The sequence below is a fragment of the Acartia tonsa genome, chromosome 3 (genome assembly GCF_053477335.1).
Source record: "Acartia tonsa isolate MP-2025a chromosome 3, ASM5347733v1, whole genome shotgun sequence".
Classification (NCBI taxonomy): domain Eukaryota; kingdom Metazoa; phylum Arthropoda; class Copepoda; order Calanoida; family Acartiidae; genus Acartia; species Acartia tonsa.
The window spans coordinates 18,617,633-18,640,120 of NC_137262.1; the positions used below are offsets into that span (position 1 = coordinate 18,617,633).

The 22,488-nt window shown below is 30.8% G+C and overlaps 1 protein-coding gene across 1 annotated transcript in view; it reads right to left on the reverse strand.

The window, feature by feature from the left end:
- LOC145313565 (transcription factor MafF-like) overlaps positions 1-8,513 on the reverse strand; it is a 129,333-nt gene extending 120,820 nt beyond the window's left edge. Inside the window, exons 1-3 of the mRNA XM_080153023.1 lie at positions 8,456-8,513; positions 2,897-2,975; positions 254-306 (exon numbers count right to left, since the gene is read on the reverse strand). Coding sequence (XP_080009149.1) covers positions 254-306; positions 2,897-2,972 — 129 coding nt within the window. The 5' untranslated portion in view covers positions 2,973-2,975; positions 8,456-8,513. The remainder of the gene's footprint in view (positions 1-253; positions 307-2,896; positions 2,976-8,455) is intronic.
- Between the last annotated feature and the right edge of the window lie 13,975 nt (positions 8,514-22,488).

The following is a 22,488-nucleotide window of genomic DNA, read 5'->3' on the forward strand; positions in this document are numbered from 1 at the left end:
CTGATTATAAAAGCTTTGCTTTCAAATATTAGAAGAGGTCTACTTTTGTTTTATTCAACACAGTTTATCATCTTAGCTCATACATTTGGCCCCTAGAGGCCAATAAAACTAGAATTAATCTTGCAATTTGTTTTATTTTTTTTGTGAAAAAAATCTTCATAAAACGATATGATACATGATTTAATTTAGTATGGCTCAGAACCAGTTTTTATAGATTTAAAGATGAAAATTTAAAATTCTGATTATATGTAATTCCTGAAGTTAAAGATCCTTGAGATCCCATAATTAAAGAACTGTTACTATTACCTACGAAAAAGAAAAACATTAGCAAAGACAAAATTATGATAAGCGAAGCAGAGAAATAACACAATTTGAAATCATAAACAGACAGATGAACGAGCGATAGAGTATATGCTCAATTGAGAATGTGTAATGCAAAATTCACAGGGAAAATTATGTATGGAATATTGAAACAAAAAAAAAACTTCCTTCGTAGGGTTGTAGGGTTTTTAATAATGAATAATTAAGTGGCAAATTTTAAAAATGTCAGAAAAGATTTTAGGATGTCCAAGCTCCTTATATTTCCACGGATAATTAGTACTTTTGGCCTGTTTAAAAATAACTTGGGAATTGTCAATAATCCCTCTCCAGAATTTTAGCTTTTTTCTATAATTTTCTTTTTTACCGTTGCACTTATTGAGTTAAAGACAAGATGCACATTAGACACAGAATCTTCAGAAAATATTTAAGCCAAGTATTCTATATCAAATGGCAGCATAGAAAATTAGGTTTCTTCCTAACGGACTGACATTTGATTTTGTACGGAGACTTTGCTAAAAAAGATAAAAAAAAAATAGCTGCATTAAAGTTTTATAGCCAATTTATAATGATCGAATTGTGCTAATTTGTATCATCATTATACAAGATCAATTATTAAAGATGTGAAAAAGAAAGATCATTAGTCAAAATCTAAAGCAAATTAAAAACCTATATTGTATAATCCCTTAGATAAACAAGATTATACGTTGAAATAGGATTTTAAAAATATTTCAAATTAAATCAAATGAATGAATGGTTTAACGCAAAAAAGCATGAAAATATTTTATTAGTAGAGCAATTTCTCATTTATATTTTAAATGCACAATGGACATGACAAGAAGGACGACATCCAAGAAATGCGAGCTTTACATGTAATAAAAATCTGGGAATAACGCTAAGATTATTAAAAGCAAAGCTTTTCTATAATCAGGGTCGGTCCTTCCGTCCGTAACGGATAGCTTTTTTCGCTAATTTAGGCATGTTAGAATTGTCCTATCGATTTCAAACTTTGTATGGTGATTCCAGTAGTTATTGCAGTAGTTAGGTACGATTTAGAAAGCGTAGCAACTCTTTAATTATTACCAAAATGTCCGTACGTCCATTTTAAACATGTTAAAAAACAAATTTTTATGTGATCTAATAATCTGATTTTTTGTTTACTGATTCCTGGGACAACAAAGTACAATATTATAAGCGAAGCAACTCTATAATCAAGTCCTAAAAATGTAAGTATGGCCATAAACATTATTCTGTATCAAGCAGTTTTTCAACAATTTTACATTTCTATTCTGATTATTCAGTTCTGACACTATACAAGTGTTAGTGTCGTTTGTCCTACCGTTTCAGTGCTTCGCTATTATGGATGTTGTCATCCTTGTTTCACTATAAATTGAGTTGTTTCGATTATAAATACGCAAAATAATATGGCATTAAATTAAACTTTATATTAACGTACAAACATTCTGTTAAAGAGATGCTATGCTCTAAAACATATTTTCAAGTAGAAATAAATCTTATTTTGACACATAACTTACTCCGGCCCTGTTATTGACTATAAATCAACAACAAAAAAATTTAAGGAAAAGTTTTTCTACATTTGAGGTCTTCCGTCCGAACATTCGTCCTAAATGGATTGCTCAAATCTTAATTTCTCCATCTGTTTCAAAATTTGTAAGAATTAGGGATAATTTAGAAAGCATAGCATCTATATAATTACTACTAGAAAGTCCGTATGATTTCCATATTGAAACGCATCTTCAGCTTTTTTAAAATATTTTTTTTTATTTTCCTTCACACTTCGTTTTTGGATCATTGATTCCCTGAACCATTGGGCCTAATGTTAAAAGCAAAGCATTTATATAAAGCAAAAGTTACATTAGTTTTATGACCGTCTGATTTGTTGAGCTTTGCTTTTATGGATATTGTAATTCTTGTTTTCAGTATATATACTGCAGTTGATACTAAAATTAATAACAATTTAGTTAAAACAATTAGTTTTATATCCAAACTGTTGAAATCTGCAATAATTTTACTGGAATCAAACTGATTATAAACCATATAGAAACACATGTCTTCGGTAGCTTTATACAAAATTAAAAAAATATTTTTCTAATTGCCCGTGGACAAATGGATATAAAACAATTCAAGAAATATATATTCATATGATAGTTGAAATTTTTTTATATTAATCAATGGTTTATTTATATAAAGTTACATTGGTAGAGAGAAAATCTTCCCTCAAATATTTTCATGATACGAAAGGAATTCTTTTACATTTTAAAAATTTGGATGAAGATTGAATAAGGTGCCGGATGAGTACTGATAACCGCCACTCTATTTTGAAATAAATTGAAATTAAGGGAGAGAGTATGTGTAGTTTTCTTTCTTATGCTTAACCTTAATGTGCCTATACCTTCGGTGTTCAAACCTTGCTTGGCTATCTAAATAATCTAACCTAACTTAAAGTAATAAACAATCAAAAGAAAAACTACCACCCCCCCCCCCCCCCTTCTTTATATTTTTAATTACAAGGAGGGAGGTGTTATTCGTGCTCAAAAGGGTGTGCGTGTGTGCCTACCTCCGTATGGTGAAGCCAGCTGATCTAGAGATTGTGATAGTCCACCTCGGGTTTGAGGCAGCTCGTACCCAGACATTATCTGAAACAGGCAAAAATATGTCAAAATTTAATTCTGGAAGCAAGATTAATAAGAATAATAATAAATATTTGGGGGTCAGATAAAAATTCTTAATTACACCTAACTAAGACCCAAAATACTGCTTAAATCACGATATCTTAACTAATATCTTTTTAAAACTAATTCAGTCGTGAGCTATACCTATTTCTGAAAATTACTAATGTAAGAGAAATTTTCTAATTCTGAAAACAAAAAAATTTAAAAATAAAGATTTGTTTTTGTGTTTTGCTTTTTGGGATTTTGGGAATGGATATTCGACTTACACTGACACCCAACCACGTTATCTTATCCGTTGGCTCAAACACTTTGGGTACTTTTATTGAATTTTCATTGGCTAGTTCCTAACCAGTAGTGTCCAAAATTTTAACAAATGACTTTTCATCCATAGAATAAGTAATCTTGTTTATCATCATTGGAAAGTATAACAATTTCTTGTCTATTATCCTATCCTTTATAATCCCTGGTCAATATAAAAGCTTTTCATATGGTATTATTTGTCAGGAATAAGGTATAACCAACAAGCGAAATAAATCTAAAACAATATTTGGGGGGCAAATGGAGAGGTCGTCAATTTTACGATGTGTTGCCCCCCAACGACAGCTGAAAAACACGTATATGTTTCGTGATTTCCCCCCGAATTAATTTCATTGTTAGTAGAAGCTGATTATTTTTACTTTTTGTCCATTTTACTTTAAATCATTTATGAACATTAAATATTCTTTCATCTCTAATCCCTGAAATGAGGGGAATTCCAAACCTTGACTTTCGAGGAAAAAAAGTGTACTCCTTTTTTATAAATGCCTTAATAGCAACGTCTAAAGTTTTGCAAAAAATATTAAACTGTATGATTATTTTCATGGTTTCTTAAGGAAAATAGTTTATTTTTGTCTCAAAAATGGATATTAGAATGCGTGGATATTATGAGAGATTCGCGCATACCCTGCACTGATAAAATGTTTCTCGCAACTGGATAATTAAACTATACCCCACTGCACCCCTCTTACGAATTCACCCCATTCTCTCTCCTGACCATGGAGAAACATATTGACTATTTTTTTGAAGACTATATTAGCAACCTAAATCGACGACAAAAATTCCCCTGTCACATTATCCACGTATTATCTATCCATTGTAACAACACAGATCAATGATAATATGTGATTGTTTGACAAGGATATTAGAATCCAAGAATCCAACTTTTTTTAAAATTGTTTTTTTGGATTCAGAGAAAAAATTCAGTAGTTGTGTCAAATTGTTTGAATACTTTTTGCACATTTTTTACAAATTTATAAACATTGCGCGATTTTAACATATGTTATATCTAATCTTCCTAGAACAATATCATTCAAAAATCAAGATGATAGGATAATCATGTCAAAAAAATATGATAAACAACCCTATCAAATTGTTACTTATTGTTAAAGGAATCATAATGCTAATTTTTAATAGATAGGATGATTCTAACATGCCTTGATTAACCGTCAGAGCTTTACGTTAAGGACGGAGGGACAAACAGACAAAAAATATGTGTTATATTTTTGCAAAAATAATCAAATTTGTACACTTTTCCTGCTAAATAACATTTTTGACATCGTTTGAACTTGAAAGTTTGCAAAAAGCAAAGTTTAAAATGTACGTCATGGTGACTTACTTGTCGTAAAGATTCTCTACATTTAGGTTTAATAGTTCGGTCTCTCAGTCTGTCTATCTTGTATCTAACTCATCCCTGTAATTTAACATTAATGCAAAATTGACTCTAACAATCAATCATCCTGTTTATATTAATATCAGAGATGATTATATCCAAACAAAGTAGACCTTTTGTTCAGATTAAATATCTATCTTGCAATGTAAACCGTAAATATTGACTTTTACTAGGGGAGGGACAACGCGAAAATAATCCATTTTTTAAACTAAATATGTTGTTTTGAAATTTCCATTTGCTTAAGTCTAATAATGGTAGGGTATCTATCTTTAACTTCACATATCTAAAGAAAAGTATACCAATGATATGGAAGGATATAGAATATACGTGGATATTATGACAGGGAAAAAGTTGTCGTCAATTCAGTTTGCTAAAAAGAACATCATTTATTGGTCAGTGAGCTCATCCAGTAGATAGAAGGGGAGAGATTGGAGTAAAGAGGATGAAAGGGGGATAGCCAGCTACAAGTTTCAGTTTATTAGAGTACATAGTGTAAGATCCAAGTAATAATACATCCAATATGATATGATTCTCAAAAACATTATTTTTGGGTATAGAGTAGCAACGCCACTTAAAGTGCATTTGATAATAACTAAATTATGCATTTTGTTTTCTTTTCTGATGGATGCATATTAGGATCTGAGTTAAAACCATGGTGATTACAAAGGTCAGTTATTTATATTGCAGAAAGGGTAGAAAAAAGTGTAATTGGTTCTCTTTAGTTGAGATTAGATTGGCTGCAGCTAAGAGTGGTTTAGGCTTAATGAGATTAGGTTGGCAGCAGCTGAAGGTGTCAACGGGTGTTTGTGGCTGGAGGTGTAAAAGTTAGGATGGCTGCAGCTGAGTGAGGCCTAAGATGGCTATAATGTAATTTTGCGGGTGCAGCTAAAGTTAGCTGGATGTGTATGAGGCAGAAGTAAAGGCTGAGCTTTGCTGTTAATTTAAAAGAAAAGATTTATTTAAAACTTAAAATTAAGCAGTCCTCTATTGCTGTATATAATATCCTAATAGATAACTTTACTGGTCTTTTTTTAAGAAAATAAATCTGTTAGTTTTTGACAACTCCGACACTTTTGGATATTCCTTGTTAGAAGGATAATCATTATCTAAATAAACTTTAAACCTTTTGCAGGACATTTAAATTAATAGCTCGACATAATATTAATTGTAATACTGATTGTATTTTAAATGAGAAAACATATTAAAAGCATTAAAATAAATTTGGTGAAATTTCTCTTTATCAATATATATTTGCCTAAATCATATAATTTATATATCATTATAAAAGTTGCTTTGCCACTAGCCTCTAGGGGAAGGCGGGGAGGTGAAAAAATAGTCTAAAACCACCCAATGACTTTTTTAAAGCTTCCCTGAAAAGTATAGCCAATGCGTACCAGTAATTTCCATCCTTCCGACAAAACAAACTTACTACTTTATATCAAAACATAACTTTAAATAATTAAATCTTGATTGGTTAGTTAAAACTAGCAGTTTTTAACATTTAACTTTAATATAAAGAAGTTAATTTTGTTCATCACTATGTATATCAATTTATTAACCTTCCGATCTTAAATTAAATTTTATGATAGTGTTCAATTTTATAATGTGTCAAAAATTAATCAAAATAAGAGATATCTTCAAAATTGAACATTTACAAACTTCTAAGAAAATATTTATATGGTACAAATCTTACATCAGAGGGAAAATCTTTCCAACCTTCCATCTGTGCAAATTAAGTGCAAATTGTTTTTGTGTGTATACTATGTTGATTAAAAATTGCAAACGTTTGCCTCCGGCTGAATGATATATAGATTAACATTATCCATAAGATCCTCTTTTTGACTAGTGGAGCAGCCTCTCTATAAATTTGTTTTATTGTTCAAGTAATCACTTGACAAACCAATCAATAATGTTTAGATTAAAGACAAAACTAAGATTTATTGTTAGGATATTTTAAGAAAATAAACTAAAATTTATTGGATTAGATGGTCTGAGGAATGTACAGACGTACTTCAAATGTTAAAAGGTTAAAATGGAAAGGTTGGGTTATGGTTGCTTTAGTGGCGAATAAAGAAATATTACCGAATTTTCTAAATATGCAAAAACTCCTGCCTAAATATAAATTAACCCAAGTAAAATTAAACAAAGATTTTAGAAATTTATAATGTTTTTTGTTTGTTTTATATCTTGTGTTGTAATCCTTTTTTATTAGCATAATTAGTATTTAATTGTTTTCTTTTCTCTATTTAACGATACTTCTCTATCATAAGTTAAAATTTCCAAATAACAAGAATATTAATATGTAAAATACAATAAAACGTTATTTGGCTTTTATCTAGGAAATGAGGAAACATATATAGTCTAAATTTGGCTTTTATCTAGGAAATGAGGAAACATATATAGTCTAAATTTGGCTTTTATCTAGGAAATGAGGAAACATATATAGTCTAAATTTGGCTTTTATCTAGGAAATGAGGAAACATATATAGTCTAAATGAGGAAACATATATAGTCTAAAGACACTCTAAGGCTTGGAAGAAGCTTCTCTAAAAAGCTGAATTTGATTGTTAAAGCCGTTTCAGCCAAATATTAAAGAAAAGCGAAGCTTTTCTATATTTAGGGTTGGTCCGTAGGGAGTGAAAAAAGTCAGGAATAGAAAAAAAGTGGAAAGCAGGCCTACCCAATTTCAATTTTGATTTGGGTGTTTTTACTCCTCTACAATTCCTACCGCACACCAAAGATTAGCATATTTACAAATTTTTAGCTTCTTTCTTTATAGCTACATATGTTCATAAAATTGTTCTTGTTAATAGAGAAAAAAATTTCATTCATTTTTGAAATTGAACACTTTTTGAACACAATTTAACGATGAAAAATAATTTGGGTTTCACGGTTCAATACACAATCTAATTCAACGTGTGCTAACTTTTCTCAAATTTAGATTTATTTCAAAGTTAGGAATACCATTATGATAAACTAGTGGATGCGGCTCTAGCTTTTAGGGACGCCTTCAAATAGAGGAGGGTTAAATTATCTTGAACTAAAGGTTTTAGATTAAAAAGCATTTTTAAAAAAAAGCATCCACAAAAACGAGGCTTTATTAATCATAAACATTTACAAACATAGAGTAAGTGCACTTTTAATATCAAAGAAACAAAACATAATTTAGTTAGAAATCAGTGCAAAAATTTGAAGCAAATATTTCGTTAATTGGCATTAATACAAGACATTTGTTATTTGATTTTAGAGAATCTTAACTTATTACATGGTGCCTACCCGTTCTAGGAATAACATAGTAAATTATGCATTTTTATGAAAGCTTTATTTCAAATGATCTTATTTAGAATAAATTTTAGTTACATAATTGTAGCACCATTACTCGCCTGAAAAGATGAGTAAGCACTACTTTACTGCCACCCACTTCCCTTTCACTTTACTTTCCCCTTTCCCTATATAAACACTATAATATCCACCCCTCTTCTCTCCCCCCTGTTGTGAAAGATGACTTGCGGGGTCTAAATATCATGGTGGGGCTACAAAATTAAAAATTCTGTAACATTTTGAATAATAATGCTAATTTATATGATCTTATAAAAAATACTTAAACATTTGAATAAACTTGTGTCTAAGGATAATTTTTAAAATGATTCTATTAGAACAAAGTTATTATTTTAAAACTATTTTTGTTAATATCCTTGTTATTTTATATGGAAAGTTAATTAAAACAATTTCTTACCTTAATTCTTTGTAGGTTTGAATTTAAAAAAAGTATTCTTTTCTTGATTTCTTTGTATAAATCTGAAATAAGCCCATAGTCAAAGCTATTATAAGATTTTATTTTCTCCATCTTTAACATGTAATATTATTTAGGGCTTGGCAGACGCGCGCCAGCCGCGACTAAGCCTCAAATTTAAACCCGATTGGTGGCTTTGAAATATTTTTTTTATAAGATGGGATTGACATATCTGGGTCAGGTTTAAACTTCCAACAAGGTAAAAGGTTGAATTCTCTGAGGCTTACAGGCAACAGACGCACAGCTGCCAAGCCCTAAGATTTTTTTTCAGCATTACAAAAGTTTTTAATAAGTCACTAATTATATTATATATAAAATAAAAGAAAACTTTAGCATTTTAATTTATTAGACATATTTTATTGTATTTTGCCTTAATAATTTTCTTGTTCTACTAGGAAAAAACATTACATTTTGTTTGATGATGATCTTTTAAAATAAGAGAAGTGTTTACAATTACAATTACAGCATAAACTTTAACGTCAAAACGCAGGCAGATATTACACTTTGTCTCAATAAGGAATTATTTTAAACAATTAAAAATATGAAATATTTTGAGATTTACTTTCCCTTCTTTTAAGTTGGTAAGGTAAATCAAACAAAAGAAGTTGAAGAAAATCACTTTACGCAAATCACTATTGTCACTGCAGGGATTAGGGAAAGGTCAACAAAATTAAAATCATTTTGCCAGTCAAGAAAAATAATGGATCATGGAAAGAAAACGAAGTAGCGTGTTTCCTCGTATTTTTACAGTAGCTTTTGATAGGTTAGGTAAATGGTAATGATTTTCCCACAGGGTTGGGAAATAGGCCCTGCATGGTTACAGCCCCCCGCATGGGCTAGAAATAGGAGAAAATACGACGAACCCCGCTCATTAGATTTCTTTCCATAATCCAAAATAAATTTTGTTAAGTTAAATCATTGGGCAATAACTATTTTTTTTTGCAGTTACCTCTCCCTGATTTTCACTAACTTCCTTTGTTCACTTGTCAGAATTAAAATAGTCATTTCACTTCATTTCATAATAACTTTACATTTATATAAATTCACAAAATATTTTAAACTTCACATTAACCCAATATATTTTAAAGGATTTATAAATTATGCACATTGTCTTTATCAATATTTAGGAATTTAAAAAAAAATGAATGTCAAGCTTCAAAAAAAGATTATTTAAAAAGTAATTTTTAGTTTTATAGAAAAAAACGGATTTTTACAGAACTCCTGACGCTTAAACCCTAGTCTGTCGGGGCTTTGCCCCAAACCAACCAAAGAAATGGATGCCTAACTCTCATAATTTTGAAACCAGAAATAGTTTTGTACTAAAGAAAGTTCTGCTAAAAAGCAAAACCCAATCAGTCTAATAGTTTCAGACCGACAGACTAACCAATATCGCTTTACTTAATTATTGAGACATAGGGCTTTGCTCCAAGAAAATATTAGTGCGAACTACCCCTCCAAGTAGCTTTAAACCTGAGTTATAGTAAATAAATTTGTAAAGCTTTCGGTTCAGCTGTTTGCAAGATCTTAGTTAACAGGCATACAAACATTCTGTTCTCTATATGTTACGGTCACTAGAAAGCAATTGAATTTTTTCCTGTACTTGTCTAAAATGACAAATTATATCTCAACAATAAACCTTCAAGGACAATTATTAAGGTTGACAAGTTATTTGGCGCAAATTTCAAAGAACATTCTTTGTAGTTAAACAAAACTATACTAACAATTGGTTGAATGCAAGGACTTCCAGGCTTTTTTAGGGGGTGAGGGGGGGGGGGGAGGTAAGCTGAGGACTTTAAAATCACACAGTCAGATACTTTAATAAGCACTAAATTATTTTTGATGTTGGAATAAATCGTCGTTTATTATATTGTCCATCTTTTTATAAAGCCTTGTTAATTTTAGTGTTTTTGCTTGAAAACTCTTTTTATGTGTAACTTTTGTATTATATGATTGTAAGCAAGGACGTGCGCATGATTTTGATTAGGGGGGAGTTAGGGTGGTACAAAAAAAGGATTTTTAAGCCCCCCCCCCCCACCTAAAAATACACATGTTGTGCGAGTTGTGGACGGGGGGGGGGGGGTAGTTAGTATATAGCAGTTCATAATTCAATCCCCCCTCCCCTTGAACATGGTCAGTAGGAGATATATCTTCCTATACACCCCCTATGCACGCCTTTGATTGTAAGGTGTAGGTAAAAAAAAGTGTTATTATTATTAATCTACGTGATGGCAAGAACAATTACATTTGTTACTCCATATTAGGAAGCAAAGCAATTCTATAATATGTTATGGCGATGCGAATTCTACCAATTTAAAATAAATTTCTTGATTTCCTTTTATACAATGAGCATCTACTCTATCACTCACGTTGTTCCTTTTTTTGTTAATTAAGTAAATGATTCAAGTTTTATTTATTATCCATTGAAATATCTCTGTATACGTAACTAGCGGCTACTCCCCTAGAGTGGGATGGGGAATCACCCCCCCCCACACTTTTAATTGTATTTTTTTAAAAATATTTTTTTGGATGGGAGGTTCATTTTTTCTAAGGGCGATTTCTCTTGGGAGGGTGGTGGTTACAAACCTTCCCAGGAGAAGCTACCCTGTAAAGAAGAACCATATTGGTTCAGTGGTTAGTGAGATCCTTCGGTACACATACACAGACAGGCAGACACATAGAAATCCTGTTACTGTATTGTGGTGATATTTTCTACATAATTTAATTTAATTTTAATAATTACAATAATATACAAGATTTACGAGATAATTTGATAATCATTCCATTTTGCATTACACTATTAAGTTTTCATTTAATTCTGTATAATATTTAAAAGAAATAATTTATTTCAGAAGGGGGTTTCGGGTTTCCTAAAGCCTTTGACATCTTCCCCTCCCTAACCACTACACCCCTCAAGAAAAAATAAATTATGTAGCTGTTCGGCAGAACTACTGTTTTTAATGACACCCCCCCCCCCCACCCAAAAAAAATGTGATTTATACATTTATACAAGGGGGGAGGGTGGAATAAAAACTAATACCTCATAGAATTTTTTGATGTACCATAACCCCCTCCCCCCCCCCTCTTTTTTGGGCAGCTATAAACATATACCCCCCCCCCCTAACTTGAACGTTATTGGCAAATAAAAATAATTAAAGCACAAATCTGAAAAATAATAAAGTAATTTTGCTTCAAAATTAAAATAGATATTGATAAAATTCAATGTATTCACTTTCATTTCTCATGTATTTTTATAAAAAAAAATTTGCTCATGTTCTGGAAAAGTTAACAAGCTGAGAGTAAAAATACTACTGACAACTATTCTGTTATCATTTTGGCCGGCGTTTATTTTGACACAAACCCGGCATTATAGTGCATTAATAGTCCGTGCGTCAGAGTGTGTGTGTGTATGTGGTGTGTGAGTGTGTGTAAACCGTGAACAAAAGATCATAATATAAACACACTATGTATAGAATGTACGCGCTTATCAACAGAAATTTCTAACACATGTAATTTTGCATTCCTTTCAGTATAAGAGAAATCTGTCTTAATAATAATCTCTAATTAAAAGTTATCAGAATCAGTCTCTTTCTTCTGTAACCCTAATGGGAGGAACTCCCCCCCCCCCCCTCCACTACTATCTTAATATATGTAGTTAAGATTTTGTAAATTGCATAACACAGTCAAATTCGTTTTAGCTTCCAAACCCCCTTAATTTAGCAACCTTTATTTTAGGTGCTTTTCTACTTAGAAACTTTAAATTGCAATAAAAAATTTTATTTTTTGTACTAGAAGTACAAGTTTTGAGTTTTTTGTTGGGCTACCCTGCACCCAATATAATATAACCTAACCTTACCTAAAGTTAAACACAAAAATCTACCTCCCCTTATTTTCAATCTTCTATAATACAAAGTAGCTTGATGTCTGTCTGTCTGTCTGTCTGTCTGTCTGTCTGTCTGTCTGTCTGTCTGTCTATCTGTCTGTCTGTCTGTCTGTCTGTCCGTCCGTCCATCCGTCCGTCTGAAGCTTAAGATCTCGGTCCCCACTGAACCGATCGGATTCTACTCTTTAGGGAATATACCTACTGGCCCTGTGGTGGTTTTAGGCTATTTTCTTGGGGGGTGGGACACCCCCAACCCCCCCAAAAATTAAAAAAATTCCCCCCCATTTTTTTTGCAGAAGATTTCCTTGGTCCTTTTTTTTTGCAGAAGATTCCCCTGGGGTAGGATAGGGTGATTTTCTGTGCTCGACTAGGCACTTTGAGGTACCCGCTAAAACATTTAATATCATTTAGAGATAATAAGCAAAATAGATTTAACCAACAAACGGAGAAAAATGTGGTCAATAAAGATATGGCAGTTTAAAAATGCATTTTAGAAAGTAAAGTTTGGAAGCTGTCTCGCTGTAAATTGTATTTTTCAACACGGAGCGTGTTCTTTAAAGTTTTGATTCCTATACTATGTATGTATAAAATATGTAACGATTGTTTCTATTTTGAATTCAAATCTTTGTTTCTCGAACGCTGTAACTAGTTAACACAGTGGTTTCTATAATGAATACATCTTTTATTTTTTTATTGAATTTATTATTTTCAATTTAATTAAAATAATATGGAGGGTTCGGTGTTCGACTAGGCACTGTGAGAGAAACTGCAGTTATCTTTGAGGATTTTTCTTACCCATCTAAAAAATAAAAGTTAGAGGGGTTGAAAAATAATTAACCTTCCTGGAATTTTTTTTATACAAACAACAATAAAAAATTCAATTAAATGCAAAGTTAGAGGAGCATTCTATTATTTTATAAATAAACTTTAGGAAAAAATACGTGAAATATTTGTGAAAATTCAATAATTTGAATTTTAAAAATTCTTTATTTAGCCAGAAAAAAATAATAAGTGACGTTGCTTTTAAATTCAGGGTGGTAAAGAACATTTTTGAGAAATCTTTCCTTGTTAATCCACAAAGTATTATGTGACCATAAAAAATGCAATTTTTTAAACAGAAATTATATGAACTAATTCATTAAGCTTTAGTTTGCTGTTGATTTAATTAACAGCATAATTTTAACAGGGAAGTGAAAGTGCATGAAAACAGCTTGTACCAATAACGAAATTAATTTCCAATTGCTTTTTTCACTTGTTGGTTATGCCTTCTACACCTGGTGTAGAAAGGGTGAAAACAAAAGTGTACATTATGGTATGATAAATATGATAGTTTTACCCCTCAGTTACAACACCCAACTGGGAGAGGTTTTGTCCTGTTTGGTTTTGTTGACCCTGTAAAGCATAGAATTTTGTGTTAACATATAATTTCAATACTCTATTTGAACAGGTGTTAATCTATATAATGTTCATTCCAACATTATAAACTAGTGCGATGCACCCCTAGCCTCTAAATACTGGACTGATTACCCTGCCATTTTGCACCCAATAGTCAGAAACTTGGGTATAGTCCCTTTCATAGAAACTCTTCTGGGTTTTCTAACGATCCAAAATATTTAGAAATATACTCCAACCCTAGCCCCCACTCTACAAATCCTTAAAAACACCTGAAAAATATTTTTGTCGCTTTAAGCCATGGTTCAAATAAGATATATTAGACCAATAAAAAACTACCCTAAAATTGTGGACTTACTCATTTACAAGACCTTAGCAGACATACATACAGTAAGACATCCTTCTACTTTCATATTTGAATTACTACTTAAAGCTTTAAAACAAGTGATTATATTTTTATGTTGATATAATAATAGCACCCAAGTTAAACAGGGCACCTTGCTGGATATTACCTCACAATTTTTATTTGTCAAATATTTTTTGTTTCATTAAACAAGCATGACAACATTATAAAAGGTAAACAATAAGAAATAGATTAATACAAACGTACTATTCAGCTATCTATAATACAAAGTAGAGAGATGTCCGTCTGTTTGTTTGTACAGAAGGATCGTGCTAACCGCTGAACCGATACGGTTCTCCTTTACAGGGTAGCTTCTCGAGGTCCTGGGAATGTTTATGACTATTTTGGGGGAGGGTACCACCACCCTCCCAAGAGAAATCACAAAAAAATCGAATTTTTTTTATATTCTTAAGGCTTCAACGCAACATAGCAAAAATCTGTTAACATGTATAATATCGTTTGAAATAAAAAAAAAAAACATTTAAAGTGCCACTATCTTGGGGCGTAGCAAATATCCATAGATCAAACCTCATAAATAGGACACTAAGACTAGGGTCGTGCAATCAATCCATAGATTTACTGTTTACCGAATTCGTCTGGCCATGAAATAATTGAGGATATGAAGATAAGAGGATTTGAGATTCACTGACCAAATGCTGGATCATATGCTAGAAATATTTTTTTGTACATAATGAAAGATAAATGTATTGTTCATCGCTCCATTTAGAAATCTGTCATTGTGTGTTTTAACCGGTGAGCAAGCACAGTTATGGAATCTTGACGACAAAGATTTTTTTATCCAATCTTGACAAGTGAGGTATTTTTGGAAAGAGGAATATATATAGAAAACGCCTATGAAAATTAGAAAATCCACAGAAATCATATTTGCAAGTTATTTGCAAAAATCTGCAATGTTAATTTGCAAAATTAATTTCATGCCTTAAATGACTTATTTAAAAAGAAATCTTTTTATGAAATGTGTTTATCTATAAGTTTAGAACATACTTAAGGCAAAAAAAATTTCTTTAGTGTTACTTTTTTCACCTTATATATGAAAAAAGCAGTTTCTCACATTTTATGATAAAAAAAGGTATAGGAACAAAAAATATGTTTTTTCTTGTTGTAAACACAATAATTGGCATAATATCTATCATCCTAAATTTAAAAATCAGATATAGAATCCTCTTTAGAGCAAAAATAGTGCAAAAAGTAACCAAGACATTTTTGCAAAGCATGAAAATCTGAAGAAAATAGTTCTTTTTGATTTTGATATACATATCAGATAAATGTATATAAAATTAGTGATCAAAAACTATAAAACAAGTTATAACTTTTTCAACCCTATCATTGATTAAAATGCACTTTTAGGTTTACTTATTACCAAAGTAGCACATAAAAACTCTTTTTATTAAGTTATTAAACAAAATAAATTCAAATCAACAATTAGGCGTTTTTTATAATGCAGTAGACCATTTTGTAGTTGGTTTTTTGGCATTTATTTTGTTTAATTACATCATAAAAAGAGTTTTTATGCACTACTTCGGTAATTCTTAAACCTAAAAGTGCAATTTAATCAATGACAGTGTTGAAAAAACTTATAACATGTTTTATAGTTTTTAATCACTAATTTTATATACATTTATCTGATATGTATATCAAAAGCAAAACGAACTATTTTCTTCAGATTTTCATACTTTGCAAAAATGTCTTGGTTACTTTTTGCACTATATTAGCTCTAAAAAAGGATTCTATATCTGATTTTTACATTTAGGATGATAGATTTTATGCCAATTATTGTGTTTACATCAAGAAAAAACATATTTTTTGTTCCTATACCTTTTTTTTATCATAAAATGTGAGAAACTGCTTTTTTCATATATAAGGTGAAAAAAGTAACACTAAAGAAATTTTTTTTGCCCTAAGTATGTTCTAAACTTATAAATAAACACATTTCATAAAAAGATTTTTTCTAAATAAGTCATTTAAGGCATGAAATTAATTTTGCAAATTAGCATTGCAGATTTTTGCAAATAATTTGCAAATATGATTTCTGCGGATTTTCTAATTTTCATAGGCGTTTTCTATATATATTCCTCTTTCCAAAAATACCTCACTTGTCAAGATTGGATAAAAAAATCTTTGTCGTTGAGATTCCATAACTGTGCAAGCTAGAGAAATTTATTAGAAACGCGCAGCTACTCTATTTTAGTTGAGTGTGTTTGTGTATATAAGATTGTGCTCACTCACTGCTTCACAAGCACTCATTTATCCTGCCAGACAATTCGCGATTTTGCTTACCACAGTGCACATCCGCATCATTGACAGGAAGGTTCGAATCTCGGCCCAACGCAGCGTAAAAACTAAAGACGTTAAAAAATGATGCCTAATGCCTATATGTAAGGTGTGCGTCATAAAGATTTAGAGTAGGGGCGATGCCTTGGCCCAAAATAAACGCATCGCATTACCATGCAAAGTTAGGACTTCCAGACAAAGGTCTTTGTTTGTCTGAAGGGCATTTGCTCATATAATCATGATTATTATTAAGCAAGATTGGATCAGAGATACACTAAAAATAAGACCTCGTGGTTTATCCCCTGTCCTCTAAAAAACCATCAGAGGCTATCCTTGTAGACAGGTAATAACATTCTTCTTTATTTTAGCTTTGAAAATGAAATTTTGATAATCTTACTCAAAATTATATCACTTCCTTGTTGCTGCGCAATTTATGGATTCAATTATTCTTGTATTTATGATTTTGGTCACAGAAACAATTTATATTAAATAAAGATATATGTATTCGACTTTTACTATTTAAGGAGAAGCTGTTCTTAAATTTATCCCTTCTAGTTTGATACAAGCTTATTTATCATAGTTCAGTAACAAAGTTTTTAAAGAGCTTATTTTCAGTGGTCATAAAATTAAATATAAAGTTGAAATTAACGAAACCTTATTAAAGAAGTTGTATCAACTTTTTTTTTATAGCTAGCCGGTCCTTTTAGTAAGTAGTAGATGTAAAATTTTTCATAGAATTCAGATATGCAATCGGTTTTTTTGTAGACCTCTTATTTTTAAAGTAATTTAAGTTTAAAAAAAAAAAATTAAGTCGATTTTAAGGTACTAAAATGCAACAAAAAAAAGAAAGAAAATGGCCATTATGAACAAAAATAGTAAGATCTTTAATTTGACACCTTACTTTTTCAATTCTGTCAGGTAATTATTGAAAAAATCGATTTTTTTAAACCCACGAGAATAAAAACTTTGAACTCAATTTCATCATTTCACAAGTAAAAAAATATGGGTTCATATATACCTTTAGAATCAGAAAAATATTACAAATCCATTGTAAGCAAAATTGAAAAAAAAAGTTTACAATATAGTATATAAACTACAATAAAAGGAATTATATGAAAATATCATATTATATTGTACAGGCAACGTCTTAACTTTTGAATTGGGTATAAAAATGGGAAGGGGGTATAGAGGGGGTAAAGAGGGGGTAAAAAAGGGAAGACGATAGTGTTGCCAGAACAAAAAATACAATTGGCCATTTTTATATTTTTTTATTTTTTTACTTTTTTTCAATTTTGCTTACAATGGATTTGTAATATTTTTCTGATTCTAAAGGTATATATGAACCCATGTTTTTTATGTCTGTTTGAGAAAATATTTAGGTCTAAAGTTTTTATTAAACCGAGGTTAAAAAAATAGATTTTTTCAATAATTACTCAGCAGAATTTTAAAAGTAAGGTGTCAAATTAAAGATCTTACTATTTTTGTTCTTACTGGCCATTTTCTTCTTTTATTTTGTTGCGTTTTAGTACCTTAAAACCGACTTAATTATTTTTTTAAAAAAACTTAAATTACTTAAAAAATAAGAGGTCTACAAAAAAACCGATTGCATATCTGAATTCTATGAAAAATTTTACATCTACTACTTACTAAAAGAACCGGCTAGCCATAAAAAAAAAGTTGATACACCTTCTTTATAAAACTTTTGTAGCATAACCGACCAACCAACGGTCCAAGTCAATCATAAAATGAAAGCTTATTAGAACAGGACTTTTTTTCTTATTAAATAACAACCAAAAAAAGTCATATTTACAACATAGACGAAAAAAGAAGCTAAAATCCCGACAAGACATGTTACAAAAAAGGAGATCCTATTAGAAATAAAATGGCTGATAATAAACCACTACGATTTTAAGATGGCATAAAATACATTTTGTTACGAAGGTATGTCATCATAATTAACAATAAGAAATCAAACTTTTTCTTCGATAATAAAATTTTTATGTTTACGTTTGTGCAAAGAAGCGGAAATTGTAGTATACTAAGATAGCATACTAAGATAATGGAAATTTTATTGTTATTTAATATGTTACCAGATATCTGTTTTGATGGAGACCTCTTATTGATTGTGGGTTGAGCCTCCTCCCCTCGCACCCGAGTAAGAAATACCCCTATTAAAAAACATTGCTTTAAAAAAAAAAATAAATAAATATAGGGTTGACAGTCACCTCCACCATCGCGTGTGGCGAAGCTTCTTGAGGCTACGGTGAAGTCACAAGTCTGCTAAAATAAAGCCAAGGGTATGACTTTAACCCTTTAAACATTTGTCTTATAATACTTTTTTGTTAAAACAAAATAACAAACATTTCTATAATATTCTGAAGAAAGAGTAACAATAGAAAATTTTCACACATATATAAATTAAATTAATATCTATGTTGATGATAGTCAGGATGTTAGTTTGATTCTAGTGCCATAAACTTTAAAACTTTTAATTCCTTTGTTATTCTAATATATTTGATGGAAAGGTAAAAAATATAATTTTTACTTACAGACAAGGGTCGTGCAATCAAAGATACACGGAGTCTAAGGGGACCTCGTCCACAAGAGGTAAAAAAATTGTCAGGTGCAATAACTATTCTAGTTTTGTAGTTCCCTAATTTGGAGAAGAAAAAGAATCATATTAAAATGCTGTTATGCCAAGATTAACCCTTAACGGTCGGGGGGGGGGGGGGGGGCGTTGAACGCCCCCCCATCCGGTTTTTTCTATCTCATTTTCTGTATTTGAAAGATAAAGAGCCCAAACTGCGTGACTTTTTAAGTTTGGGTATGACACATAACTGAGAGTTGGAATTTTTTGAATATCTCCATCCTGGCGGGCACAGGATGCCAGCAAACCTGGCAGGGTCATCCAGGTAAAGAGCAAAAATATTTTTTTGACATAAACAAAGTATTTTATCTTGCCAAAATACTAAAATATCCTCTAGTAGTACATCCTTATATGAAATACAGGTGTTCAAGTCAATTTCAGGTTCCAGGTATGATCCTGCAGGTCCTGATCCTCCAGGTCTCCAGAAATCTTTAAAAGGCTCCTGTGGCCTCAATTTTTGACTTAGAGACTTCAAATTTTAAACTTAAGCTTTTCTTACATGTCTACATAACGTATTAAAATTTCATAAAGATCCACCGCCGTTTTCCCGCCGACCGCCGACTGCGGCGGCTGGCAGCTGCCAAGTACAGCTGCGGCCGCTGAAATTTATATTTTGACATTTCAAATATAAAATTTACATAAAGATAAACATTTTCTGCAAAAAAATTGTTCTTCTAGCTTCAAAAATAAGAAAATGACAGCCGTTTGAAATTTTTAAGTAAAAAAGGACCTAAAAACAAAGGTTGTTAAATAAAAGGGTGAAGGAAACGAAAATTGACTTTGACTTACTTAAGGTCGGAAATTCATCATAACACAGGGGACTTGTACAAAATAATTTAGCCCTCTAGCTCTAATAGGAACTGAGATAATATGGGGGGGCGTTGAACGCCACCCCCCCCCCCCGACTGATTAAGGTGCGGCAAGGGGCCCGACTGTTAAGGGTTAAGGAATATTCCCGTTTAAAAACTTTCTAAATTCGATTAAAAATAAGATTAAAACAGAAATCTTCTTGAAAGATTCTAAATCGATAGGAAGATTAATATATAACAAATAGAATAAAAATCTTACTCAAGTACACGCGCAATATGCAGAAAAGCGTCACTTTTAGCTATATTAAGCCACTCAACTGTACAATTATCACTTCATTACCCCTACTGAATAATTTGATGGCATAAATCTTGTGATAATTACATGTACACCAAATTATTCCGCGTTTCCTTCATTACCAATTTCACTTGGAGCGAGAGTGATCCACAAAACACTATTGAACATAACTATGTAGTCAAATTCAATATATTATTTACCTAAAAGCTAGTCAAGCATAAGAAATATTTATAATTGTCTTAACCTCTTTTCGAGGAAGCCTTGTGTTTATCAAGATCGAAATTAATTTCCTTATTCCATAATTCCAGTCCAGAAAAAATGTCGTCTTTGCTTAACTTTCCTAAAGAGTTGCGGCATTGTAAGATTGTTTATGTTTTGGGATTCCACGTTACTTCTGATTTACATGTGTGCGGATAAAGACATTCGGAGAATTGAGTCGGGCCTAACATTGGTCTCAGAGTGCGTGAATAACCCTAGTATGCCAGGTGCTTAAACCATAAGAACTTCAGGTAGTTTTTTCTTCATTTTCAGATATAATTGTATGGCATATAGGACCGATTTATTAAGTTTTAAGGCTCTAGCCAGCTACACGTGAAACTTTATTATGATTCAAATATTATGTTTTAGTAAGTTTTATGTGCTTATATTTATGCATTTAACAATGGTCTATAAACCAAATAATTTTCCTTTAAAGCCAAAGTACCCAAAGATTCTTTAACCAAAAGAAAAAATGATTTTTTTTAGTGCTCAAAGTTTTAAGTTAACGTATAATATTTTATTCTGTTTATTAATTGATCTTGTAATTTCAGGACTTTGAAATAGTTTGTGTCAATAAATCTATACTCAAACCTGCTGTTGAACTTGATGGTTCCTGGTATTGGGGGTTTTGCCTTGAAAGACTAAGATCTATAGAACTTCCCGCAAATTCGGAAGTCACACTTAACCAAAGTGTTATGGTTAAGACAATAATAAATGCTCTTATTTATATTTATTGCCTTCTATTTAAGGGAATTATAAAAAGCTAATACTATTGATTTTTTTAACGTTACTATTTTCGTACTGTTGCAAATAACTTTGTCATATTTTTGTCATAACATTAATAGTACAGGAACTGTATAAAATATGACTTATTTTTCAAATATTGTCCTTAATATAAAAATCATAATTGATAAAATATTTTATGATTTTTTGGTATACATGTATAATTTGAAGCATAACAAAGTCATTATAAATTTAGAGAGGGTTGGGTTAACAGCAAAGATTTTCTATAGTTAGAAACTCTATAAATAATTCTTCTTTCAATAGTGTGTGTGTGTGTAGCCATAGTTTCTTGGTGTTTGGACCTATAGCAGTCATAATTTGTATTGTAATTTATGTCGATTACATGGCTTTAAATAAAAATAACTATGGATAATTATCATTCCTTGTTAATATGGAACAATGTTTGGAAGGTTGCTTTAACAAGCAGAATATTTCTTTTCCAGAAATGAATAGTTTTATCCTTGTATGAATATAAAAGGGAAAAGTTAAATGAAAAAGGGAATGGTATGGACAGTTGCCGCTGAATCATTTTCTATTCAAAATTTATGTCCAGTCATTTTTATATGTACAACAAAAAAGGTTTACACTAGAAATCAGAAAACTTTGCACTCAAAATAATTTTAAGTATAAAAAAATGTGTAAAGAACTTATTGACTTATGAACTACACAAGTATCTATCGTTGTAAGATGAACATAAAGTCAAATATATAATTATACAATTCTTAAGAGAGGCAAAGATAAAATGGTTGGAAAATACATTTTTTATATCTACACATTTTTACTTTATAAAGTCAATGAGGAAATTTGAGATACCATACTCATTTAAAAAAACATGCCAATTCCTTCAAGACTTCAATACAAGAAACAACTTGTCAGAAAAATATAACAGTTCGTTAAAAAATTCGTCCAGGTAATTTATCAACAAACCAGAAGCAAGAAAGGATAAAAAATATTTGGATTCATATCTACATATTTTATGTATGTTATTGATTTAAAGGCTATGTTAATAACGAATTTGCCTGAATTGTGTATGTCTATAGTATATATTGAATAATCTAAATATTGACTTTAGTGACTTGACAAAATTATCAAAATAGAAATTATATCAATTATATTCTATGTACATATCTACAGTATTTTAGACTGTTTAGAGAAAATAATATAAATGCGATTTAGAGAAAAATTAGTTGTTCTATTTTTTGGTTCACGTTTCTGAC